Source organism: Pituophis catenifer, unplaced genomic scaffold, assembly GCF_029215685.1.
Source record: "Pituophis catenifer annectens isolate HBS135680 unplaced genomic scaffold, rPitCat1.0.hap2 SCAF_3, whole genome shotgun sequence".
Lineage (NCBI taxonomy): Eukaryota > Metazoa > Chordata > Lepidosauria > Squamata > Colubridae > Pituophis > Pituophis catenifer.
The window spans coordinates 148,205,821-148,233,771 of NW_027256883.1; the positions used below are offsets into that span (position 1 = coordinate 148,205,821).

The window sequence follows — 27,951 nt, forward strand, 5'->3', positions numbered from 1 at the left end:
TTCTGGCAAACTTCACTGAGGAAGCCAGATTCACTTAACCACCCTGTTACTAATTTAGCAACTGCAGTGATTCAACAATTAATAAATGGGCCAAGGAAAGTCATAAAATTAACAAATTTCTCAGCAACATAAATGTTGGGCTCAATTGTGGTCGTACGTTGAGGACTACCTGTAGTTGGCACAAATCTGTTGCAAGAGACAAACAGATACAAAGGGACAGATGAGGCACTCCCAGTTATATGGCTGTTCAGTGACCAGTTAATGGAGGACAGCCTAAGGGGAGTCTTTTCAATGTGTGTGATGCTAAATCGACCCCTGAAATACACCCTCTCCTCAGTTACAGTTTTAACATAGTCAAGGAATGTTTTATTGCATGGTAAAACACACCCATGGTTTATGTTCTTGTCCACCGCTTTGCACTTGACATCTCCTCTTGCTGGACATTTCTCCCAATGTGGCCTTTAATCCCCTGTTGCATGCTTTTTAGCCAGTTCTTATTTTGTAGAATGCTTGTTTGCCTTTATTTGCTGCCAAATGCTGCTTATTTGTTTTTTGATTTTCCTTAATTAAAATACTTTCTGTTTTCTCCTCTATTGCCCTGGTTGCTGATTCTCCTCCCCACTTTTACTATTGTCTGTTGTGGTAAGTTCCTACTAAGTTGTTGATGATTCTTAACACCATGGCATCCCTTAATAATTTCTTTTTTTAAATTTATTTAATCAAAGACTTATGCCAGCTCAGGGGTTTATGAAATGCCATATAAATTCTCCTCAATTGGGCTGGTGGGAAGGAAGGAAATTACCTCAGAGACTGATTGGGTCACCATTGATGAGTGAGTAGTTTTTTTTTTCCTCAAGTAAGTTTGGATGGCCTTCAGAATTTGGGTTATAAATTCAAAAGCTGGATTAGATAGGAAATTAGATAGAACAAAATCTTTTGGCATTAATCTTTCTATTTCAGATTATTTTATTGTAGTCTAGAATTAGATATTTGGGGGTATTTTCATCTACCTGTTGGAAACAACAGGAGTAAGATGGACAGTGATTTTAGTCATTTTTGGTGAAGTAAACCCAGTTGGCAAAGCTTTTGGTCTATATGCAGAAGAAAAAAAAATTAAAACTTTACACCTAGCAGGTATTTACCATGCATAATAACATATTATGAACCCTTCATAAATCATGATGGCTGTATACCCACTCTGCCAGATCTGTAATGACTCTACAGCGTTCACCTTCATTCTCTTTGCCTCCCAAGGACTATTATTTTTTGCAAAATAATAGACATAAATGCTTTTATAATATCTTCCTTACTCATAACTGCATTTTGCATCTCTCAGAAACAAAGACCATGGAGTATTAATGTGTTTTATGGCTTGAAAGCAAGAGTTTGATTTTCGTGAATACCTTTGATCAATATCAGAGTTTCCATATAGATAATGTTCCACATTCTGAACAATAACATGATACCCTACGATGTTATTGCTCTCTTCATTTTCTGCCTGTTTATGCTTCATTTCATTCCAGCATGTTTTGTATTCACTCCATTCTAAAATTTTCCCAGGGACTGACCCATCAATGCATTCCCATCTCCCTAAATAAATGGAAGCTAAATGGAAAGAGACTTCCTTTCATACGCCAATTCCTAATTTGTCTTGGGTGACCATTGTTTTAGAATTATGGTAATCTGTTTGAAACTCATTATCATAGAATACTTCTAATTAATTACATGGCAGCAAGCATTTTCTTAACTCTTTCATGTAGATTGTAAGTAAGATAATTGGGAAATAAAGTTTGAAGAAATTAAAACCCAGAAATTCAGCAACATTTGGAGTATCAACAGATTCACTGTTCCAAATTATTAGGGAATGTTGCCTTAGCAACCTGATAAAGATGTACATTTTCAAGGTACAGTAATCAAGCAGGTATCTTACATTTATAAAATAAGAACAGTCTTAGGGTTTATACAGTGGGCTGGTGCATTGGAGGCCATTTTGTTTTCAAAGACCAAACTAGTTAGACCACATAATAATTAGCTTAGAACAGACTTGTTTATGGCCCCCAGGCCATATCTGGTCCTTTGACTGTCCCTGCCTAGCCCACGTGGATTGCTTTTATTTTGAAAGCGACTGCTATTTCCCCCCCCCTCCCCAATATACTTTTATGCATGCGTGCATGCATGCCTATGCACGCACCTTCACGGCCTTATTGGTTCTGCACTCTGCAATAGTCCTACTTTCTGATGTGGCCCTTTGTGAAAGTTAATTGCCCACCCCTGGCTTAGAGGAACAAATGAATTGTAAGATTCCTTCTGTGATAATCCTGTTTCAGTGTAGGAGCAAGTAACTAACATTGACTAGCTTCCCCACTCTAGAGAATATAAGGTTAATATTTTTCCTTCCATGAAGGAAAAAAAAAGCAGTTACAATGGATACACGTATCCATATTAAAACTGTAGAGCTATATGTGTATACTTTCTATATATAACAATATACAGGCTTTTTGCCTTTATGTGTAAACAATATTGCTTGTGGCAGAAACCTTCTTGTGTAAAATTGTCAAAGTGGACAGCACATTGACAGTTACCCTAAATAACTCTGTCCATGCTTTGAGTAAGGGAATAGATTTCATATTTTCTTCCTTTTTCCCTGATATCACCTGTGAGACAAAATCTCTGGCTGTATCTTTATCTGGTTTTACACTCCCTAAAACAATTTGCAGTTTGTCCATTTTAATTTGATGTTAGATTAATACTTGATCTTCCCAATTGCAAAATTCCAGGAGAGACAATAATAACTTCAGAAAAACCAGAATATGCAATTAAATATACACTAGCACGTGTTTGCTCTGTTCACAGCAAATAGGCTAGACTAAAAAGTTCAGTTAATACTAATACCATTTTACTTCTACTGTATGTTTGTTCATTGACCAAAATCTTAGACTTATTGTGTTCCCCAAAACAGCTAGCAGTTTGAAGTTATGAAAACTGACATTTTTAAAAGACTTCTTGTCTGTTCATGCAAATATCATTTGGATTTAGAAAATACAACACGTCTAAATCTTTGGTTTTAAGATGTCCATGCTGTTGGAATCAGATAGCACTGTAGAATGCATCTTCTTTAACAATTTGCTTATGTCATATAAGGACATCCATCCAGTGTGTACCCACACCCAGGTGTAGAGGTAATCTTTCAGAAATAGATACTCAAGACTGCACACAGCTTGAGCTAAGACCCCTCCCCCCGCCATTATTCTCCCTTTTTCAGCCACTCCCCTGGTTTTTTTGGCGGTTTTTCGTTTTTACTTCTAGCTGCTTCTCTCATTCTCTCATTTCTTTTTTGACCATATCCATCCAGCTATCAAAGGAGACATCTAAACTGCAAACTCAAAGCTAGACCAAGGTCACATGCAGCCTTAAATTCTGGATAGCCTGAAAGCAGTAGCCAAACATCCAGCATACTCTTCAAAGAGCTGAGTTTTACTTTTAAACTATGTTTGTGCAATATGGCCATTTTCCCATGGTAAATTATTTGCTTGATGATCCTGGACAGATGATCAAAGAAATCTGAGGTGGCTCTGATTATATCAGTTAGCACACTGTTTGGAAATGAAGAGCATATAGCTTTTTATTTTAACAGATTTAAAAAAATAATAATTTGCGGAAATGGGGGCAAATTTCTCTGTATTTTATCTCCCCATGAATCTGTGGGTAGAATGAAAAGAAAAACTATAGAAAACATCCTCATTGTAGCAAGACAGCCCTTAAATCCTGTTTGTAGAATATGATCTTATACTGTAAAATTCATCATTTTTATAAAAGCCTTGGAGATATATGAGGACTGAGCCTGATTTGAGAGTGACCAAGTTTTTGCATTTCCACAAGTAATTACACTTTAAAATGATCCAATTAAATGTATTATTACAAATGCATCTTCATTTAAGCCATACAAATGTTTGGTTTATGATCTTAGAACCACACAAGATAGAAATGATATTAATGTCCTTTGTTTGTTTGGCCAATAGTTTAATTGACAAACAAGTCTAAAAGTTGCATCTGTGTTCACACTTGCAACCCTGGTATTCACTTAACAACCATAGATTCACTTAATGTCCAGGATGATTTGCTTAATTACCTTCGTAAAAATGGTCATAAAATCAGATCTGATTCAACTTATGACCGCAATGATTTCCGACAGAAATTCTCTTCCAAGTTGTGGTTATAAGTTGAGGAGTAGTTGCTTGACAATTCTGACCTATAAAAAGTCAAATTTTGGCACCTTTTTTCAAATTATTCCACATTATAGACTGATCGGCTTTTTCAGAACTGTCGTGCCATGCAGAGATGGGTTTCAGCAGGTTCTGACCAGTTCTGGAGAACTGGTAGCGGAAATTTTGAGTAGCTTGGAGAACTGGTAGTAAAAATTCTGACTGGTCCCACCCCCATCTATTCTCTGCCTCTCAATTCCCAGCTGATTGGGAGGAAATGGAGATTTTACAGTATCCTTCCCCTGCCATGCCCACCAAGCCACAGCCACCAAGCCATGCCACAGCCACCAAGCCACACCCACAGAACCGGTAGTAAAAAAAATTGAAACCCACCACTGGTGCCATGGTATGCTAAACCAATCAACCTATTGGTTCTAAACAGCCAGAATTAGCCACATAGGCTTGTTTTAAAAAAATATATATCTGGAAGTATGTAAAGGGTAGCCTTTATCAGTAAATGTAAATCACTTGATACTTGTTATTAGTCCTGAAGTAATGTTAGAAGAAATGAAAGCTGGCTGCCTCTTCTAAGGCTCAAGGCTGAATTAAAAGATGCCAGTTTAAATTTATATGGCTAAAACTGTTTATATCACAGTTCCATGAATGCAAGACAGAAAATTATTTTTTCTACTTGCGTAATAAGCAAACGTGGCATTGATTCTATGTTGTGTTGCCCATTTCCCTTCCCTCACCAAGGCAAATTACCTTATTTTCACTGACAATCTATCCTAGGAAGGCTTAGCATATCGTATCCTACACAAGAAATTTTTTGCTGCTAATATTGTTACTGAACCTATGTGACTTCAAAGAGGTAACCCTCACCCCTGCTGCTCACATGATGAGTTCTTTGTCTTTTAAAAACTGAGCCTGATTGCATTTAATGGTGATGAACCCCTATTTTCTAAACCAAGGGTTTCCAAACCTGGCGACTTTCAGACTTGTGGATTTTAACTGCCAGAGTTCCTCAGCCAGCCATACCTGGCAGAGGAATTCTGGGAATTGAAGTCCACAAGTCTTAAAGTTGCCAAGTTTGAAGATTCCTGTTCTAAAAGGAGGGAAGACACCAATAAGCATTGGAAGAATAGGCCTGGGTCCAATCTTGAATAGTAATTTAATTAATAGTTAAAATTTTAATTGCTTGAATGATCAGGTCCTGTACAAAACCACAATAGGCAGCTCTTTTCCCTCGAAGCTTTTTGCAAATTGCAATCTGCGCATCTTCCTGAAAGTTTCTCTTTTCAGGCTAAAGCTGGAAACTAAGTCAGGGACTTGGTTTAGCTTTTTTCTCCTCTATTAAACATATTTTGAAACATAGTAATGGGACACATCGTTCAAAATATCTCTGTGTGGTTGTTGTTGTTTTTTAAGAAAAAGGAGAAAGATAGTGCACAGAATATAATTGTGCCATGAGAGTCAAGGTGAACATTTGGAGTCCTTTTCTCAGCTATATTTGTTCAAGCAGGGTGATCTTTTTGTGGGGGAGGAAATTCCAATATTGGTAACCTTAATTTCAAACTCTATGCTGCTTTGTGTCTTTCAGTTACTTGTTGTCTTTATAAAATAGTGCATTTTTCAATTTTGCTGCTATAAATCAGGGATAAGCATTCTGGTGTCTTCCAGATGCCTTTCATTGCAATCCCCATAATCCGCGGTTAGTACGTCAATCGTCATGGATTCTGGGTATTGTAATCTCAATAGTCTGGAAAACACCAGTTGCTGTCTTTGGCATTAGTGTTGCTTTGATTAAATGCCCAAGTGAAAGGAACTGCATGGGAACCTATAAAGAATAAACAGGATATTTCCCATCCTATGGAACTCTGCACCCCATGACCCAAGACCCCCTAGACATGCACATGGTTTTCATGGCACAAAGGGAGAACTGGCAGGCAAAACTTCCTTAAACCATAAGCATTATTCCTATGCTGCATAGAGGATAGAGCTGTATCCCTTGCAGTGTTGGCAATGCAAATTACATTGCACTACTACAAATAGAAGAATTTCAACTGTCACTGATATTTGAGCTGCAGACATATGGTATAGATCTCAGGAATAGTGGTTGGAGAAAGTTTGGCGACAGTATAACTAAAAACATCTTCCTAAATTGTTTTCATTTCTTCTAGAAGATAAAATTATACTTGAGAACAACTCTAGTCTTACCATGGCATTCTCCACTCTACATTATATATAGAGTCAAGCATTACATATGATACATTGGGACAATACCATGTTAATTGCATAGCAAGCTGGAACTTCCTTAAACCAAGGTTGCTGTTTCAATCTTTGGCCATTGTTTTAAGAGAAGTTACAAATAACAGTCATTACACACTCACAACACCTCAGTATTTTTTTTAGTGCAGCAAACCACAATAGTGCTAAAATGGAAACACACATAATGGCGTCATACAAAACCATTATGTACTCATGTCCGTGAGATACAATTAGGTAAATCACAACATTTGCTTGATGGCATCTTTATGTATGTTCTGTCATCTGCCTCCCTGTCCCCCAGGTGCCCATGTTGAGTTGAACTATGTTGAACATAGTTCATATTAGTGCTTAGACTGTAATATGCAGATTCATTCTGAAGTTATTCAAACTTGTAGAATTTAGAAATGTATCTTCCAATAAGAGTAGAAATAACAGTTAAAGAAACTTACCCATTTCTAAGGAACCCTCTTCAACTGATACGCCTATTATCATCTAAATTCAGGCCATTAAAAGTTATTCCATTCTTCCTATGCAGAGCTAAGCCACTGGGTTTTTTTCTCCCAATCTTGCATGAGATTCCCATAGATCTCATAAGTGTAAAATTTAATTTTGAATTTTGCCTTTGTGCTGTAACTTGTAGAAATTATCACTAGTACTTTTGGTTATTTGATTGTTGTTGTTTTATCCTGGCATGAGGTTGTATTTTAGATTTTTTTAAAAAAATAATAACATACTTTACATTAAATATCATATAACTTTATATACCTTAGGATGGTAAGCGAATGTTTGGTACATACTTCCGTGTTGGCTTTTATGGAACTAAATTTGGAGATTTGGATGAACAGGAGTTCATGTACAAGGAGCCTGCTATAACAAAACTTGCTGAAATTTCTCATAGATTAGAGGTGAGATTTCCTGATCAAGTTTAGAATATTAAAGATTTTAAACTGTTTTGCTTTATTTCTTTTACTGAATTTAAAAGAAGTTTTAACTGTACTAGTTTCAGTAACTTTAGTTTACATTGTTTTGTGAGTCACTTTCATGATCTATCTGCATTGAAATTTGGGGTATGTATATCAACCAATATTTTTGATTTTAAAAATTCTCTTTATTTGTATACAATAATAAGTCATGCTTTCCCCCATGCTGATACTTGCTATAGATAATTCTATTTTGTCTATAGGAGGATTAGCAGTGGGAAAATGAACTTCCTAAGAACATATATAATGTAAAGTGAACACCTTGAGTCTCTGATGAAAACACGGGACATAAATCAGACAAACTATAGTACATTTATTATTCAGAATGTGATAAGCAGAAAGCATGGTAAGAATGAGTATGACTGAAGCTAGAGAGATAAGAAACAGTGTTTTCAGATCAGATAAAATCACTGGGTTTATAGCAGGTACTGTATATTCCAGTTCTACAGCTAGGAAAAAGAAGTCAATTATGATGAGATGGAATGTCTGCTTTTGCTCAACTTTTGTTTAAAATATTGGCTCCTGTTCAGTTCTTAATATCATGTTTATTATTTTCAGGGATTTTATGGAGAAAGGTTTGGTGAAGATGCTGTTGAGGTTATTAAAGATTCTAACCCTGTTGACAAGTGCAAACTAGATGCCAATAAAGTAAGATATTAATTTCTGATCAAATATTGTACTTTAGGCTTTGTCTCAATGAATATTTTTCCACATGGTGTTAGAAATGGCCTAGAATCAGATCTACCTGACTACTTCTCTCAAGAAAATAAGGATGACAAGTTGTATTTACACTTTCTCTTTCAAACTAGATATGAATAGCATGTTTCAGGAATGAAATTGATCAGGAAGAATAAAGCTGCTCTCTTGTTATACTGCTTCTGTCTGTCAACAAGTGTACAGGTAGTCCTCAACTTATGACCACAGTTGAGCCCAAAACTTATGTTGCTAAGTGAGAAATTTGTTAAATGAGTTTTGCCCCATTTTACGACTTTTATTGCCACATTTGTTAAATGAATCTCTGCTGTTGTTAAGTTAGTAACATGGTTGTTAAGTGAATCTGGCTTTCCCATTGAAGCCAGACAGTCATAAGCAGTGATCATATGACTTTGAGATACTGCAACCGTCATAAATATGAAGCAGTTGCCAAGCATCTGAATTGACCATGGGGAATGCTGCAGTGGTTGTAAGTGTGAAAAATGGTCATAAGGCACTTTTTTCAATGCCTTTATTTTCCCTTTTTTTGTAACTTTAAACAGTCACTAAATGAACTGTTGTAAGTCAAGGACTACCTGCATTAGATACATCACAAGACCCTGAAACCCCATCCTGAGGAATTGGACTGGATTTGTCCCAGAGCGATAGTTTTTGAGGATTCTGGTATAGTTGTGTGAAAATATTTTTGTCCATTTTTGATTCTCTAAATGTTTGCATATTTTTGTTCCTGAATCAAAAATTTCATGTAAATCTTCCTGATACAGGAAGAGAATCTGATTGAACAAATGATGCTGTTTGGCACATGTTTCATTTATTTCATAAAACAAAGTTATCCAATCTGGGTCAGTGTGAAAAAATAATCATCCCATTAGATTCTGTAACTGTTTGCAACTTCCATAAACATCGATAGAGATACTCCTGAATTTATAACCATTCTTTTAGTGACTGTTTAAAGTTACAATGGCACTGGAAAAAAGTGAGTTATGACCATTTTTCACACTTACGACCACTACAGCATCCCCAGGGTCACATACTCAAAATTTGGTCACTTGGCAACTTGCTCATATTTATGACAGGGTGATGTGATTGTCTTCTGCAACCTTCCATCAAACAGAATCAATGGGGAAGCCAGATTCACTTAACCACATTACTAACTGAACAACTGCAATGATTCATTTAACAACTGTTGCAAGAAAGATCATAAAATGGGGCAAAACTCACTTAAAAAAATTTGTTGCTTAGTATCAGAGATTTTGGACTCAATTGTGACTGTAAATTGAGGACTATCTGTAATTATAGCAATGAAAGGCTTTGTATTATTGTCTCATCAGTTTTTTTTTTTTTTTTAATTTGATTTATATGCCACCCTTCTCCGGAGACTCAGGGCGGCTTACAATGCATTAAGCAATAGCCTTCATTCTTTTGTATATTTTATATAAAGTCAGCTTATTGCCCCCACAAACTGGGTCCTCATTTCACCTACCTTAGAAAGGATGGAAGGCTGAGTCAACCTTGAGCCTTGGAGAGATTCGAACCAGCAGAAATTGCAGGCAGCTGTGTTAATAACAGGGTGCACTAAACCACTGTACTATCAAGGCTCTTTTTTCTTTTGCCATTGTGTGGGAATTTTGGCCTGTGCCTCCATGACAAACCATTTCGGTATTGGAACCTTTAAAAACAACCATGAACTGCTTGAAGTCTATGTAGATTCTCAGTCATCCAGGCAATGATTGTCCCAAAGGTGCTTTTTCAGGAGGCAACTGAACTTTTCTTCTTTTTTTCTTTGAAAATGTTTCACTTCTCATTCAAGAAGCTTCTTCAGCTCTGAGTGGATGGTGGGGAATGGATGGATATATATTCCTTGCAGACAGATGGTCATTTGCATCCTTTTAAATGACTCTCTAAAAGGAGAGAGATTTTCAAAGAAAAAACAAAAGTCCAGTTGTCTCCTGAAAAAGCACCTTTGGGACATGAGCTGCTTGTTTCAAAATCTGCATGTGGGAAAGGACTTGTTCCAGCATTAATATAATCTCTCATATCTATAATCAGTTATGTTCTAATCTGTTTTTGTTCTTCAGGCTTATATACAAATCACTTATGTTGAGCCCTACTTTGATACTTACGAAATGAAGGACAGGATTACCTATTTTGACAAAAACTACAATTTGCGCCGATTCATGTATTGTACTCCATTCACATTGGATGGCAGAGCTCATGGGGAGTTGCACGAACAGTTCAAAAGGAAGACTATCTTGACAACATCCCATGCTTTTCCTTACATTAAGACAAGGATAAATGTCATTCACAAGGAAGAAGTAAGTCTTGTACTTCCATTATACTCTGCCTTGAAGAGAGATGAAAGGGCTGGATGATCAAGGAAATGATGGACAATGTGCCTAGGGCAATATTTTCACACAGCTCAGTTTTAATTTGTAACACTCAAAAACGTTCAACAAGTTATTTTTAATTTGGTGGCATCTTCACAAGCCTGTGAGAAAACAGCCTATGCTTGCTTTGTCAAAAAAACTCTGCTCCTGCTTCTGCTTCTACTATTATTAACATAGTTTTATGTGACTGTTGAATAAATAAGGATCCTGAATTTATAGAAGCTTATAATTTAAAATATGGTGAAGGGGATGAAGTAGAAGAAAGAGTGAAGTGAAAGAATGCAGTTATCTATTTGAGTCTTAAATTAAATTAATGGCCCGTAGTCCCATTCCATTCCTTAAAAATCATAATTGAAAGTTGGATGAAGGACTAATGCCATGCCATGCCATGCCATGCCATCTTCAGTGGGAAACATGTTTCCTCCACAAAACGTAGATGTTTCATCTGCAGCAGGAATCTCTGTACCATTTTACTTTGTAGTTCTCAGGATTAAAAAAGTATATCCTTACAAATCAAAGTATGTTTCTCAAAATACTAATTCACGTATTGACTTACATTAATAGCTAGCCATCTTTCATCAATAAAATATTTTTTGCTTCATCATCATTATCATCCCTGAGTTGTGAACTAATTAAATCCACAGATCACACTAAGTAATGTTTATATTTAGTTTTGACTTTTTATTTGTACTATATGTGAATCCATATACTGTGTGCTTTATAAACCATGATTTGGATTTTGTGCATGAACCCAGATAATTATGGACTACCTGTTTAGGTACAATTGCTTGGTATTCTTTTTTTTTTTTAATTTGATTTATATGCCGCCCTTCTCTGGAGACTCAGGGCGGCTTACAATGCATTAAGCAATAGCCTTCATCCTTTTGTATATTTTTACAAAGTCAGTTTATTGCCCCCACAAACTGGGTCCTCAATTTACCTACCTTAGAAAGGATGGAAGGCTGAGTCAACCTTGAGCCTGTCAAGATTCAAACTTACTAATTGCAGACAGCTGGAGTTAAATTACAATGCATTAGTCTGCTGAGCTATCCAGGTTCCTATTCTTCTGCCCTAATTTTTTAGTAAAGTCTGCACTGAGTAATGGGGGAGGTTTTCTTCCCCTTATTTAGAAAATAAAATCACTGTAAATGTCTTAATGCTTTTGCACATCTCTTGGGTCTTTATTTTGTTAGATAATTTTGACACCAATTGAAGTTGCCATTGAGGACATGCAGAAAAAAACCCAAGAATTGGCTTTTGCAACCCATCAAGATCCAGCAGACCCAAAGATGCTCCAGATGGTGCTTCAGGGTTCAGTGGGCACCACTGTAAATCAGGTAAAAATATAGACTGTCATAATGGGTTCTTAAGCACGGTGATTTGGATATTTGAAAGTTAGAGTATACTGTTAAATACAGCTGTATTTTGATGGCTATGTGGTAGATTTTAAAAGGCATGCAGTATTAGATCACCAGAATAATGAAACAAGGTATAAAATGGATGATTAGACCATCATTTAGATCTGTCAAATGCATCATGTGGAGAAACCATAACTTAATCTGTGGGACAGAAATGAGTGGAAAGTGCTATTGAATATGTTTGAGCACAAGCTAGAAATTTGAATTTATGCTCCCATTATCATTTGCAGATGTAATATAGATAGCATTACCAGACAATCTTAGCACAGTTCAGATTTCTTCCTGTTAGCATATATATGGAAGTGAAAAGAGTGAGTAATTTTCTATTGTAGGATGGTTTACATTCTGGCCCCTGAATTGATAGCAAACAAGAATACGCAATTATTATGCTTGGCAAAAGGGGAAGTAAAATTTCAATTCCATTCGTTCCTAAAGAGCCACAATCATCCAAGATCCAGAGGGCCTCCACTGGGAAGACCTGGTCCTTTGCCCAGGTCTTTGGCAAGGGAGAGTGAAATCCTCACTTTATCATGCTTGCGATTTTTTATTTGATTGTAATTTGATTGTTGTGACCTGCCCAGCATCTTTGAGAGTTGGGCAATATACCCAGATCAACTAAAAAATGAAGTCAGTAATATAACTAAGAAGTGCCTTTATGAATTAGTCTGTTGGTTTTATATTCTGAAGTTTTATTGATTTTTGCAATATTGTAGATAGTTCAAGGTTGTAGCTTTCTGTTGCTTAGCATCATACAACTGAAGTAGCATAATTTTAAATAAACACCAATACCTCAAATTAATCCAAAAATTCTCTCTCCCCCAATATATTAAAGGCAATTTACTCCTTTCACTGTAATGCAGTTTTTGTGTTGTCTGTCTAAGGGCTTTTGGTGTATAATGTTTAAAAAATCTTACATTTTATTAAACATTTTGTGTTGATAAAATTATTCTGTCCTCTTTTCTGTTAAGGGGCCTCTGGAGGTTGCACAAGTATTTTTATCTGAAATACCCAATGACCCTAAACTGTTCCGCCACCATAACAAACTGCGGCTTTGTTTCAAAGACTTTACAAAAAGGTATTATATCATTTCTTGTAAAGACCTGTACTTTTTTCTCCTGAGTTAGCCAAAAGAAATATATCTTTTGGGTGCTCATTGCTATGTCTCTTATGTTATTCGAGTCCCTTTCCACTTTTCAGTCTAATGGGTAGGAGATACTTTCTTAATACAGTGCAATAGAACTTTGAGAAATCACTGAAATGTTAACTGAAAAAGCAGAGTATCCTTATATTTGAGTCAATTGCTACCTATTTACATTTGTAAAATGCTGTAGAGGCCAGACATATAGCATAACAGTACACTGGTTTCATTTTTTTTTTCTAAAAAGCTCTCCATATTAGAAAAAGACAATGTCCAGAATTATTTGGTAGCAACTGTGCCAAAATATAGAGAAACTATAGTGTTGAAAAACTAGCTTCAGCAGTACAGTATAACTACCCAAAAAACAAGCTGCATTGATTTTATGTGAAATGGATTTTCAAACAGACGTAGATAGCATTATCTGGGAAGCTTAAGGATGAACAAAGATAAATTGATAAAATGTTTAATTATCATCTAATACGTTTATGATCATTTGCTCACTTAAAATGCATTGTACTGTGTTCTAGGTGTGAGGACGCACTACGCAAAAACAAAAGCTTGATTGGTCCAGACCAAAAAGAGTATCAGCGGGAACTTGAAAGAAATTATCATCGACTCAAGGAAGCCCTTCAGCCCTTGATAAATAGAAAAATACCCCAATTATACAAGGCTGTTCTACCTGCTGCTTGTCACAGGTCATTCTAATATAACATTTCACATTTTTCCCCAAACGCCTCCTGAATGAGAACACCCCCCCCCCAAAATAACTATACCTAACGTAACCTATTGGGTAAGATGGTGCCATTTTCGATACAGGTAGTCCTTGACTAACTACAACAATTTCCACTGCTAAGTAAAACAGTTGTTAACTGAGTCACACCCAATTTTGTGATCTTTTAAGTGAATCACTGACGTTAAGTAAGCCATGTGATTGTTAAGCTTTGCTTGTCGAAAGCCTACTGGAAGGTCACAAAAGGTGATCACATGACCCCATAAATATATGCCAGTTGCCAAGCGCCCAAATTCTGATCACATGACTATGGAGATGCCCTGGAGTTCGTAAGTGCGAAGAACGGTTGTAAGTCACATTTTTCAGTGCCGTTGTGACTTTGAACAGTCACTGAACAAATGATAGTTTGTAATACAGGACTACCTGTATTACATTTTACCTGGCTCAAAGCCTGGCTACCTTTCCCCATCTATTCTGGGTAAAGGATAAGAGATTTCACAAATTGACAAAGTGAGGACCTCCTCACAACTTCCTACTGACTTTCAATAATCAAACTTAGTATGAAAGTTGGCAGGAAGTTACAAGTCCCAGGTGGCTCACCAATAGACTAGCAGACAGATAAGTTGCTGCTGCCAGTGGGAGTGGGAACATGGCAGTGTGCAGATGGCTGGGGTGATGCAAGTACAACATGCACTTGAGAAGGGTATGTTTGGGAAGGGTGTCGAGGGTGTCGGAGTGGCCAGGGGGGTGCAGCATGAGTACAGAGTGGCTATGGTAGGGTACAAGGGTGAGAGAGATTTGTGACCTTCCCTGTCAACTTCTCCATTGACTTTGCTTGTGGGAAGCTGGCAGGGAAGGTTGCAGATGGCAATCACATGACTGGGACACTGCAATAGTCATTAAGCGTGAGCTGGTTGGAAGGACCCAGATTGTGATCATGTGACCTCAGAGGTGGTGAGACAGTCGGAACCTCAAGTACTGGTCCTAACTACTACTTATTCAGTGCCATCGAAACTTTGAAATGTTGTTGAACATTTGATCCTACTTGTATTATTAGTTGGGAGTAATTGTTCTATGGAAAAAACACTTCGTGCAACAGATTTTTTATTCAATTGGCAAGAAATAAACTTGATTCTGTTGTTTAAGTTGTAGTAGCTCATTTCATGTTTTTTTCCACCCTCCAGAGATTCCTTCAGCAGAATGAGCCTTCGCAAAATGGACATATAAGCACCTCAGAAGGCACTTAAGAGTTTTAAGGTACTGAAAAAGCAGGTTCAGTGTTATTGACACCAGAAAATATGTGGAATTTGCTCTGGGCAGCTAACACATGTTGTTTTGACTTGCATGGGAGCATTAAGTGGCCAAATCTTTTCTCCTGGAAATGTAGTTTTAAAAGTCTGTTTTTGTAAAATCTATTGCCAACAGTATGAAAGTATTTTTAAAACTTTTTCTTTTTTTAATATTCAAAGGTACTCTGAATTCATCAACCTTATTTATAGTATTCTGTAATGTGATTTTTTTTTAGTTTGTATATTTAATTTATAATAGCATTTTAAAAAGCAAACAATTTTTAATATAGTGTTTGTTTATATTAATGGTACTATTAAATATTTGAAAGTTTCCACTTTATTTCATGCTTTTCCTATTCATTGCCATGTGCAAACAGTTTTTTTAAAAAATGCGGATAGGTATTGCTGAAAGGAATGGTTTCTATAATAAATTTACTCTTGATTTATATATGCATGATTATTACATGTGAATTTAAAATTATTAGGGTAGCTTGGAACATTATGTTTTTGGTATAAATTTGTACTTTCTAATATTGTTTGGGGCCACTATAAATAAAACAGGTCTGACTAATAGGTAAGGCACAATTTACAAATACGTATTATCTCCCATCTCTGCTAAAATTTTATGCTAGGACACCAGATTGAAAGGATGTGAATTATAGTGACATTTAAGATATAATCATATACTGTCATACCATATCCACTATTTTATTTACACATTTGAATATTCACATTCTGGTTAATTTATTTTTCTTCACTGTAAAGTTATCCACTTTTATTTGTAACGATTGGACAACTTTCTTGGCTACTTTCAAGTACCTCTTCTATATGGACATAGGGGGGAACTTATCTGGAATGTTTGTCATCAATTTCTGGCCTGATATAGTACATTTTAAGTTTAAGTTTTCTTTTGCCAGTGTTTTTCCTTAGCACCAAATTTGGTATCATTTTGTTTTATTATGGCGTTATGGTACTAATGGATATTCTCATCCCTCTTAGATAAATTGTCTCCAATATTCTGCTGAGTTGGAAAAGAACAAAAAGGCAAATATAATCATCTCCATCAAGCTTTACAATAAGAGTTATATTACCAATATGATCTACCACTGAAATTTGATGACAAGTTCTCATCAAATTCAAAGTGGTTCAGAAACCCAAATCACAGATTCGGCACCTTTTAACTTAGCCTCATCTATTGGGGCACGTCTCTGCTCATTGTTTTGAATACAAAGCCCCTTATTTTGGCCATCGATCAATACAAATGCATTCTATAAAACAAACAAGAAAAATTGTCCCCCCCCATATCAATAACTTCGGAGGCTCACATGGTTAGAACATTGGGTTGACAATTTGCAAGCCCACGTTCTAAGTGCTGCTGTGTTTACGGGGTGAGCTCCTGTCATTCATTCCAGGTCCTGCTGACGTAGTTTGAAAGCATGTGAATATGAGTAAATAAATAGGCATCACTTCAATGGGCTCATTAATGGGGACATGAAAGGAGTCCCCAACTGGGCATCCCCACAAGCAATGGTAATGTCACCGTCTGATCCTTTTACCTCACTGCTTCCAACACAGATGATGTATAGTACCATTTGTGGGAGAAGCTTACATATAATGTAGCAAAATTTTGTTACTTTTAGAGAAATAAATTTATCTTGATTGTTTAGGTAATCAACCGGTGAATGTCCTTATAAAACTGACAATACAAAAGAAGCTAGGATGTGGTTTCTATAGCACTTGAATCAAAGGGGCAATATCGGGTTTCCTATGGGATTTTCCTATATTTCCCTTCCAAAACACTGTGGGGACAAATCAATTTGAAGCATTCCATCACTAACCATTAACTATGATCAAATAAATCACTGAAAATCACTGAAACAGAAACACAGCCAATAATATGGAAGTCAGCCAATGATACAAATATCATTGTAACACCCATAATATACATTGGCTGTACTGAAAAAGATATGAGCATCTTGTTTTCAATCTTAATTAGAACACTTACAAAATGTTCATGGGATAGAGGAAGAACATGTTAAGAATGTTTTCAAATGTGGAATGAAATCTCAAATCATACACAGACATACAGCTTCCTTTTTATATATATATATAAAAAAAGCATGTTTCTTTTATCACCAGCTACAAATTTTTGCAAGATTGTGAATACATGCAATTTTATTTTAAAAAAACAATATATTTACTGTACAAGTAGTGCGATGAAGCTGGAATCGTTGTTATATAGTGCTTGCTTTTAAGACATTATTTATTCAACAGAATATATACAGACTTACATTCTAAAGCAATTTGTAAAACATCTACAAATTGAATTATTGCCTTAAAAAACACACACATTTGCCCATTTTTATAGAATGAAAATAATTGTAACATGTATCTACAAAATTGCCGTTGTACACTTTTTAAAAACTATCGTTTGCATATCAAAATAAAATCTCACTATACAATTTTCTTATAAAATAGCAGATAAGGAGTAGATGTAGATGATGAAATTGGAGACAACAAATTAAGAAAATCTCTTTCCTCTATAAGTTTAACCTCTGAATCATCAAAAAGTAGCCACTTGTCTTTATACTGTTTTAGGGAATGTATTAGATGTGCTGCTTCATTGTCTAGTCCAGTGGAGGTTGTGCCAGTTTGTTCACACTCTTCAAATGTCACGATTGCTCTAGGACAGTTCCATTCGGCATTTCTTGCTTCACCCATTACATGAGCAATTTTCTCAGAATGGGCTACTTTGTTATTTGGCAAATCACAGTTGGACTTGCTTTTCTGTCCGCCCAGAAGACCCACAGCTTCCATGTTCTTTTTGTTCAGTCCTTTGTTAGGTTGAGTGCTTTCTCCAACTGTAAAAGAGACCTCACCATCATCATAGTCCTCAGTGACAGCTTCTTGTTCATTTAGTGGCTCTGGGCAAAATTTACGAAGAGCATCACTGCTGAAATTATCACTGTCTATTTGCAAGCTGTCAAGATCTGTTAGTTTCACTGAGGCTGTGTAGTGGCCGCTGCTGATAGTAATTCCACTGTGCATCACTATGGCAAATAATCCATAGATTTCATTGGATGGGTTTATGCTCCAGTCATCCAAGGACAGTTTGAGGGGTGTCTGTAAAGGAGTATTTATTTTGGAGAGTCCACCGTAAGAATCAAACCTTTTGGAGAAGATGATAACATGTAAAGTTAAGAGCACTGCTTTCCATTACGATCATTTTAAAGATGTAAACAAATATTTTGATTATATTTTAAAATTAACCTCATATTATATTTTCTAATTTTTCTGATTGTCAGCCAAAAAGATGGCAATATTTATTTATTTTTTTTTGCAACAGATAGGCTCACTGTTGCTGACTTTGAAATCTCTAAAATCAAATCAAATCCATGATTAAATAGCTTCTTGGTTTAATTGCTTTATCTTTGTAGGCTACTATGAAAGGCATTCTTTTGGCTATATCTTAAAAAGTCCACTAGACTGGGTATCACCTTTACAAATGGATGACCTAAAGGCTTTGTAAACTTTTTTTTGCCAGATACAAATAGTACAAAAGAGCAGGGCCCAATTATCTTACGTCTTGCAGCCACACAGATCTTACAAGCGTTCATAATAAGCTATCAAAGGTAAGAATCTTATTTGATCAGCCATATTTCAAATATACTCATTTCAGATACTACATATATTCAAGTAACTACTGAATTAATCTTTAAATTTTACTTAATTTTTCCAGCATACTGCTGAAATTATATACACTAGAATATACCATTACAAACGGACAAATGTTTTTCACCACTAAAGCGCAATCTGATCTATTTGTAGGAGCTAAAAAGTATTTTTTAGATGTCTCTCTAATTACATAATTTCGGGAAAGTCATGTGGGTTATCCATGATCACAGATTTCCCACTGAATAAAGAATATAATCAAATACAGGTTTACAGGTAAACCTGCATGATCACTGGGAGCAAATGGCATTTTTATTTTTATTTATTTATTTAATGTGTGGTGTGTGTGTGTGTGTGTGTGTGTGTGTGTGTGTGAGCATGAGCATACTCATTCAGGTTGTACTATTCATTCATTCAATTTATATGGTTGCCCATCTTGCATCATGACTCTGGATGGCGCACAACTTTAGCTAGCACTTTTCTGCTAAGCCGTCCAGAGTGATTAGTAGAGAATAAAATAGTATATAAAGAAAATTCATTTAATTAATTGTATCATAATTGTATCAAACTGTTTTAAATCACACTATCAAACAAAGTTGTACTTATATGCAGAATTATCTTAAAATAAAAATTAGAGAACAGAGCTTACATATAGAATAAAACCTTAAAATTTATTCCTCCATAGAATAATTTATGGGACCCTATTTTTCATTCAGTATTTATTAAACATAAATACTAATTAACATCTGAATAATGTTTGATAGAAAACTATTTTCATTTTATAATTAGTCTACATTTTAATTGGTTTCCAGTAATTCAGATTTTTTTCATACTGTTTATGCCGTATACTCACTCTAAGCCATTTGCAGCAAAGCACTTCAGGTGAATTGTTACAACTTCGGGCATTTTATCAAATAAAAGACTGCGTTCTGCTTCTGTGTAATGGAGACAATTTTCACAAAAGTATTTATCTTCTCCCACAATCCTCTCTATGGAAGCAAACTGTGAAATTGCCCATTTCAAAGTCTTTACTTCCATTTTGGGCTCTGGGGAAACTGTAAAAGATAACATTAATTAATTCAACAATATTTAATACTGTTGTTCTGCAAGCATAAAGAGAAATTGCTGTTATTTATACTAGTAGTAAAAATTGGAAAAACAAATTACTTGTAAGAGCACAAGGTAAGGAATAACAATGTTAAGTACAAACATTGGGTCTTATATTTTAGTCTTATCTCAGAATTTCCAGGTCAAGTTTCTGTCCTCAGCTTATTAATATTGGATCAAAGAATGCCATGATTTAAGATAGGGAGGAATCAGTAATGTCCATTATGCATTACACTCTAATTGCATTGGCAGCATTAATATAGACACTTTAACTACATTGATAGTAGTATTAAAAAAATATGAGAAGGGAAAAAAAAGAGGAAAACATTTTGCTACTGAGAAACTGTCATGCATTTGGGGCAAATCCAATTCAGGTTTCCCGTCCTAGTTCAGTCACTATATCAAACTAGATTGTGTGGCAGGTTATTAAACTGTAATGAAATTTTTTTAAAATATTCTCTTCTGAACTGAGCAAATGCATACAACATTCCAGTAATATGTGTTTGTCATAAACATACAAGATGGAGTTATGTATCTTCCTTTATGGTATAATACAATAGAATAGGATATTTAAAAGTAAAGACGAAAACTCCTAAATTGAACAAAGACTAGATTGCTTAAGTACATTATATCATAGACAATGAGCATGACAAAAAATATTTAGGACAAAAAAATAGAAATAGTTATTATGACATCAATGACATTTATTGAATTTTCCTCCCAAAAGGTGCAAAGTAATCCCATAACAATAATTGTGCTTCACTGAAGAAAGCAAGAGAATCTAAACTATTTTTCATTAATAGTGTCCATTGAATACTCTTTAGCAATACCTGCTATCCAATGTTCTACTATAAATCATGAACATGAAGCTACCTTTACTTTGGAGGTTCTACTTACTTTCAGCATTCTCCTCTACTTTTAAGAGCTCATCTTTTTGAACAGGTACACTGATATCTTGAAAATCTTCTCTTCTCTCAGTAAAGCACTCACACTCTAAGCATCGGGTTCGTAAGACCAATTGACCTTGGAAGAGTCGCTCCACTAAATTGAAGATAGCCAATTCTGTTAAAAAAACAACCACCCAGATTCAGTGAAATACTTTCAATGGATTTTGTTTACAAAATATATTCTGATTATATTTTTAAAAATTCCTTGATATTTTTATTTTTATTATTTTTATTCAAACAATACATTTCAGGTGTGACACTAGAACACAATTATGCTAATAATGTTATAAAGTTCTATTTATGTTGGCAGAGCATACACCTGGAAAGATTAACCATGTTTGAGATACTCATTGGAAAACTGCATCTCACTTGAAGGTAAACACGTGTGCAGAGTTAAGAAAACTAGATACATGGTTTACTTTGCCTTTTCTTATAGCTAATAATCAGTTACAAACTTTTACTATTAAATTTGATGGCACAGAAGGATATTCAGATTGGTAAAATTCCCATCTTTCATGTAATGGGTATAGGCTAACCTTGACTAAAGCATTCAATTCTTTCTCCAACTGTAGTTTTCATAGGTGAGGAATCACAACATTCTCCGCTTGATTTGCTATCGTTTTCATACTTGAGGGAACTGTCCGTAAATTCAGAGTTGTTAATGTCTTTAACTGGATCTTTGGACACCAAATTTGTTTTCAGTTTTCCCAGACTACAAAATTTAGATAAAATGCTAGGCTGGTCATTGGAAGATTTTAACCAATTTAATCTAAGTCTTGATTTTTTATGTACTGGTTTTGTATTTTCATTTTCAACAGACTGTTTAATAATAGCTTCAGTTTGATTTTCTATTTTTTCTTCTAAAGCTTTTCTTTTTGACCGAGTCTGTCTCAAATTTTCTTCTATTCCGTTTTTCTCTTTGGAGACCTTCGATTTTTTCTTTTCATTGCCACCTTCCATAACATTTTTCCTCTTTGCATTTTCTTTTGTTTTGTTGTCATAATTCTTTATAGTTTGGCTTTGGAGCACACTGTCATCTTCCTCAAAGCTTGTGCCATTGGCATCTAAATTAGACTTTTTTTTCAGTTGAATTGCAGGCTCCTCCAGTGATTTCTGTCGTAGTTCCTCCTTTAAGAGCTGACAAGTTCCTTGAATATGTCCTAATATACATTGTAATACTTCTTGAGCATCATGCTGCAAATATCCTTCATACATGGGATTTAGCTCCCTATAAGTACATGACAAATTAAAAAAATACAGTTAGCTTAAATCTAATAGCAATTATAAAACCTGTACAAGGATATATATGAGCCTAAGCAAGCTTAGTAATCATTTTTCAAGGCATACAAGAACTGCAAGTTAATTATAATATAGAGAATGTAGTTCAAACTACAGTAAGCACTTTCATTTAGAATCATGATTATATGCACATTAATTTATAAAAAGCCTGCCTAAACCAAAACTTACTATTAATTTTAATCATTAAGATTTATAACATTGAGATCACAAAGAGCAAACTGTAAACTGATTATTATTGAGCTACATTAATTAAAACTAATTATTAAAACTAATAATTTGCCAGATTTTCTATACCCTTAATATAAATAATAAAGACTATATGTCCTAATACAAATAATAAGAATAGGCAGCTTCTTATATTTGAAACATTGTAAAAACATCATTTACCTAAGTGTATTTAGCAGTCTCCTTGGTTGAGTAGCAAGTTCATCTGTGTATTTATCTGGATTTAAGAGAAAGCTTGCCTGAAGCTGTTCAACTGAAACAATCAAAGTGTGTAAACTGCATACCAATTCATAACTTCCAAAAGAATGTTCTTTAGTAGTTTCCTATAAAGACAGAAAATTGTTTGCTTTACAATTTTTTTTTTTGTTATTTGACAATATGGCCTTTTTTGTATCATAGACATGTAGTTGTAACTTTTGTTACTGTAACATTCATGCAACCAAAAGTTACTTTATTGCACAAAGAATACAGTACAGAAGATTTAAGACATGAATCTCTGAGGAGTGGGGAGATATTTAAAAAGTGGAGTGAATCGGCTTTTCAACCAATGTTAAATGCATGTTTATATAAGCAGGGCTACCTGCAGGCCTGTATCTAGAGTCAGCCCAGCCACTTTGATCCTGCCAGGAGAAGCAACTGGCTGTCCACCATTTTCTGGATGAGAGAGGAGTGAACATGTCAGACTAAACCTCTGGAATGGTCTCTTGCAAAAATATGTATTTGGCTGCAACCTTACTACCTTCCAGAAGCTTCTGAACACAATTTTTCATTTGGGGACTGATGCCAGTATGTATGGTTTTCAATTCAATTAATTTTTATGGTTATGCATTGTTTTCTCATGAGGTGAGCCACCAAGAACCTGCATATTATTGCATCAGGATATATGACAAATTATCCTGATAATAAACTCCTTCTAAAAAAATAAAACTGTTACCACATCATTCTGAATTCTCTAAAGGCAGCTTATGATATATGTAATAGTGGGCAGTAAATCTCACCTTATCTATTTCATCCTTTAAACTTTCCTTCCTTTTTGAAATTGTATTAAACAATTGTTTCACTCCTGTTTTAAAGCCAGGACAAAAATAGAGCACCTAAAATTAGAATAAAAAAAAATAATACATTATACGAAAAATAAATGTTCAAATGTAATATACATGTTTTAGTTAATTTAGTTTAGTTAAAACATTTTACTTGGGCCAGAAATTGTATTTAAACTCACAATTACCAGGTGTAAACTGACATTACCATTACATATATGTCTCTGATGACATACCTTCATTATGTTACTGAACTTTATTATAACACTGAAGAAATATGTGTGATCAGCTACTTATTTTAAAAAAACAGACACGATAGTACATGTATAATTATTTGTATAGCAAGAGATCCCATCCTTTTCATGCAAGTACAGGAAAGTCATATCCAACCAAGAAGCAGAAAATGCTTTTTTTATGTTTTGGAGTGATGGGGTTTTGATTTCAAATCTGAGGAGGTTATGCCTATGTCTGCATATTTGGGAAGGAGAGGTGTTTTTTGTTTGATATTTATTTAGGGGTTTCTTAAACTGAGTATGCTTTATTTGTTTTTAGTATGGTGATTTTATTGGGTAATCTTTTAGTTTTCTTTAAAATTGTGCTATGTGTTGCTCTAATGTGTATGAGGGTTTTGGCCTCTTCACATTTATATTGGGGGAAAGGAATTGCAGAATTTATTATCTATGTTTAATATGTCAAGTTCCTCCTCTGTGAAACAGAGAAGACAGTTAAGCCTAACAAGGCCAACTGTGGGTTTGGTATTTAGAGGGAGTGAGACATTAGAAGAGGAGAATTTAGAGTTAGTAAAAAGTGAATGAGTACTTTGGGCAGAAGGAAAAGAACAGTAATTGTGGTTATAAAAAAAGTTTGAATGAGAACATCCCAGAAAGTATTTATATGCAAAGTATGGATGATCAGCATGGGAAATATTCAGTTTGCATTATAATTGTTTTAATATTTCTACCTGTAAGAGATAAAGCACATTAAACTTTGAAATAGCTAAATGTATTTAAAATAGGATATAAAATTAACATTATAAAACATTTTTTCTGGGTAAAAATCAAGCTCTAAAGTTACTTTAAAAAGACAGCTTATCAGTATCTTATCATGACAAAGGATGTTGACAAGAAAACAAAGATTAAATAAAAATACAGAAACATTTGCTTCATGTGTGCTTTTTAAAAACAACCTGCTTCATCCAATAAGGTACAAAAACAAAAACATTAAATTTCTAAAACCAAAAATTTACCTGAAGTATACTGTTAAGATAACAAGTGTTTCCAAGATTGTTCAAGCCCACAAAAGGTAGCATGTTGTCTTTTTTATCACAACAGGCAGGTGAAAGAGGTTGTGCTGCAGGAACTATTTGATCACTAGTATATACAAAAAAAAAAAAATCAATTTCAAAATACATATGAAAAATATAGCATGCATTTTAATAATACTATCCTACATATAACATTCCAGAAGACACACAGACTTTAATGAATTGCCCAAATAACTACATGGAGGTTTACAACACTTACATGAATTTAGATTCTAAACAATTATGAGTTGTATTCAAGGTACAGTTACAGTACAGCAATTATGATTTTAAAAACATACAATTTTCATATTTACAAAATCAACTCAACAGATTGTATTCTTTATTAACATTATTTATAACACACTACAAACTAGTTTTTGAAGTAAGGCATTTTTTATATCTAAACTAACAAAAACCTAAAAAAGGAAAAGCTTATTTGCATAAATCAGATAGGTAATCTATTGGAGGCCCAGGGCTGAATTTAACATTTATTAGGTGATCAAGGGCTACATTGAATGGATGATGATGAAAACTGGATGGAGTAAAAATTTAAAGATATGAATGGAATTTTCTTGGGATTTGCATGTGCTGAGCATATTTAGGTCTTCCACTGGGTTTTTTTAGTACTTCTCACCTCAAAACACCAGGAAAACTGTCTATGTTTATAGCAGCTGAGGTCAGGAGGCCTTTGGAAGCCATAAAAAGGCAACACTGGGACCATGAATTATCTATCCTACTGTAAGGGAAATATTCAAGAAGCTAATATCTTTCAAGAAATCCAAAAATACCAGCTTAGTGTAACATATTTTTCATAAATGACACACACTGTCCTGCTCCAACCCCTTCTTGCATGATGTCATAAATTGATTGCCCCTGTCCCAAGACACTGGACCAGACCGGAAAAACCTACATTTGTATGCTTAAAATCTGCAGTAGAATCTTTTACTGTGATTTAAGTATGCAACGGAGTAACTTTTTTTTTAAAACGTTTTCCAACTTTTTTGCTCTATTGTTACAAACTGAAAAGGCTTACATTTCAGAAGACTCATATTCTGAAGCCTTTTGTTCATTTTCCGCCGATTCTACAAAATCCAGCGCTCGTTTTGTTTCCCTTTTCTGGAAAAACTTCAACGACAGCCTGCTTTTTGTTGTGGCTGACGGATCTCTTGAAAGTCCGTGGCTGTCACTGGGCAGCACGCCAGGCATTTTTTTCCCCCTCCCTCAGCCAAACGTCGAGGAAGGCATGAAAGGGAACCGTAACCTGCAGCTTGGTTACTCCTGTTGAAGCACACAAAAGACGGTTGCGTTTTGTTAAGCGGTACCCCGGCACAGGGACATTATAGTCGAAAGGACAACCGGGCCCCAACGAATCGGGCTGATCGTACGGTAGCAGCTGCACTTTTAACCAATTTTGCGCCATAGATCAAGATGGCTTTTTTTGACTTTGTGAAACGGGACCAAAAAAGTATCTTCTGCGTGAAAGGATATATAGCAAGCAAGTTAACTTTTCAAGGGCGCTTTTAGATGTTCCCTGGAAATATATATATATATATTTTTGAAAAAAAGCAGTTCCTAAAAGGCGGGCAGAAAGAAGCCACTTCTGGCTTAAGGGGCATTTGTGGGAGTTCGAGTCCTCACATTTTATATCGTTAGGACATTTTATAGTCGTTAATCGGGCCGTACTTTTTTTTGGGAGGGGAGGGAGAAATCACCTCACGGAGCTCTTTGACTCGAGTTTCGCATCGCATCGTGTAATAATTGCTCCCAACCCACCAACGGGGCAATTTTGCCGCCACAGCCGGACTCTACCCCGTTCCCGCCAACGAACAGGGCGCAAACCCGAAAGTCAACCCCTTCCGTCTTCGGCAGGGCTTCCCCTCACGACTACCCCGGCTAGCGGATCCCCACCGCATCCTTTCCAAGGATGACCACCCCGCCGCTCTCCCCATCTGGTGGGAGAAGCGATCCCCTCAGCCTTAGCCAGAACGTCCTCCGAAAGCGGAGTTGTTCTTTTTTTCTCTCCCCCTCAGGGCTATTATAAACCGCTGCGGCTCAACCCGGGGAGGGTCCTCAAGTTTCTAGTCCTCAAGGATTGGCGCTTTACATAGCCCCAGGCCGGGTTTCTGCCCGGCCGGCGGCACTAACTCCCGCGCTTCCTCGTTCGCTGATCTGGCCGCGGCCGCATTTCCTCACCCGCTACATCTTGCCGTTCTGCGCGCTCCCAAAAGGGTAAAACGTGCGGGGGGAGGGGGAACACAGAGAGAAAGAGAGAGAGACGGAGGTCACCGATATTTGGATTAGTCCAAACTCGGTCGCCCCCCGCACCGAGAAACTTGGCGCGTTTTGACTCGCTTCCAGGACCCCTTCTTTCGCCCGCGTTTCTCGCGCCGGGGGCCTCCGCCCAGCCGTCGTGAATGCCTGTTTAAAAGAAACGCTTCCTCAACCCTCCGAGGCGGGAAGAAGTAAAAACGGGAGCGGACGGCCTCCTTCGCTTGTTTAGGGATGGTCCCCGTTTCTGTCCGAGCGCGGGAGGGTAATAAAAAAGCACCCCTTTCCGGTCTCTTCGGTCAGGCATTTGGCTTGGAAGCCTAAAAGGGGTCCTAGGGTGAAGCGCGCGTGCGGCTGTAGAGGCCTGGTTGGAAAGGCTCAAATCCAACGACGTAAAAGATGTGTGTAAGCGAGCGTAAGGAGATGCGAATAATTCCGCTCTGGCCTCGCCCACATTGGATCGCTGGCGGGGGGGGGGGGGGCGAGGGGGGATGCCGCGCATTTGAACGCGGCCATCTAACGGTTGAGGGAAGGGAGAGGCCCCTCGGAGGGATAGAGTTTTAAAAGGGAAAGGAGGATAATTGGCGCACTTAGCCTCGCTATTAAAATCCAGAAGAACCGGCCGGTTTTTCTTTCCACTGAGCTGCAGACGGTGTTTGAGGAAGGGCGGTTACTGTCAACGCTTGCAGGGAAAGAGAAGAGAGAAATAAAGCCACTTGCAGTAATCGCCTGCTTTTTTTCCCCCTAAGCGAGAGACTAGAAAGGCAGTTTGTGCCTCTCATTTTTGGTATCTCCCGCCTTTATTATTTTCACAAATATAGGTAGTCCTCGACTTACAACAAGTGACCGTTCAAAGTTACAACGGCACTAAAAAAAATGTGACGTGACCGTTTTTTCACAGTTAGGACCCTTGCAACATCCCCATGATGGTAGGATTAAAATTCAGATGCCTGGAAACTGGTTC

At 36.2% G+C, this 27,951-nt stretch overlaps 2 protein-coding genes across 2 annotated transcripts in view; one reads left to right on the top strand and one right to left on the bottom strand.

Annotated features, from left to right (window-relative positions):
- Positions 1–15,380, top strand: part of DOCK7 (dedicator of cytokinesis 7) — a 124,260-nt gene extending 108,880 nt beyond the window's left edge. The window contains exons 44-50 of the mRNA XM_070941286.1: positions 7,250–7,375; positions 8,009–8,098; positions 10,243–10,479; positions 11,745–11,888; positions 12,938–13,044; positions 13,635–13,802; positions 15,022–15,380. Of these exons, the coding sequence (XP_070797387.1) occupies positions 7,250–7,375; positions 8,009–8,098; positions 10,243–10,479; positions 11,745–11,888; positions 12,938–13,044; positions 13,635–13,802; positions 15,022–15,064 (915 nt within the window). The 3' untranslated portion in view covers positions 15,065–15,380. The remainder of the gene's footprint in view (positions 1–7,249; positions 7,376–8,008; positions 8,099–10,242; positions 10,480–11,744; positions 11,889–12,937; positions 13,045–13,634; positions 13,803–15,021) is intronic.
- Positions 15,381–17,272: 1,892 nt separating this feature from the next.
- On the bottom strand, positions 17,273–27,046 carry USP1 (ubiquitin specific peptidase 1). Its single transcript, XM_070939499.1, has 9 exons — positions 26,913–27,046; positions 25,753–25,997; positions 24,663–24,786; positions 23,375–23,470; positions 22,539–22,699; positions 21,389–22,080; positions 20,803–20,967; positions 19,652–19,853; positions 17,273–18,295 (listed from the first exon to the last, which is right to left on the bottom strand). The coding sequence occupies exons 2-9, from the start codon at positions 25,923–25,925 to the stop codon at positions 17,581–17,583; spliced, it is 2,328 nt and encodes a 775-aa protein (XP_070795600.1). The 5' UTR covers positions 25,926–25,997; positions 26,913–27,046; the 3' UTR covers positions 17,273–17,580.
- Positions 27,047–27,951: the final 905 nt, after the last annotated feature.

What these genes read in the sequence shown, in the direction of transcription:
- USP1 (XM_070939499.1), bottom strand. Translation starts at nt 25,925, where the DNA reads ATGCCTGGCGTGCTGCCCAGTGACAGCCACGGACTTTCAAGAGATCCG. An exon ending in TAAAGGATGAAATAGATAAG is followed by an intron (nt 22,700 to 23,374) that starts GTGAGATTTACT and finishes CTGTCTTTATAG; the next exon opens with GAAACTACTAAAGAACATTC. An exon ending in AGTAGAGGAGAATGCTGAAA is followed by an intron (nt 19,854 to 20,802) that starts GTAAGTAGAACC and finishes TATCTTTTACAG; the next exon opens with TTTCCCCAGAGCCCAAAATG.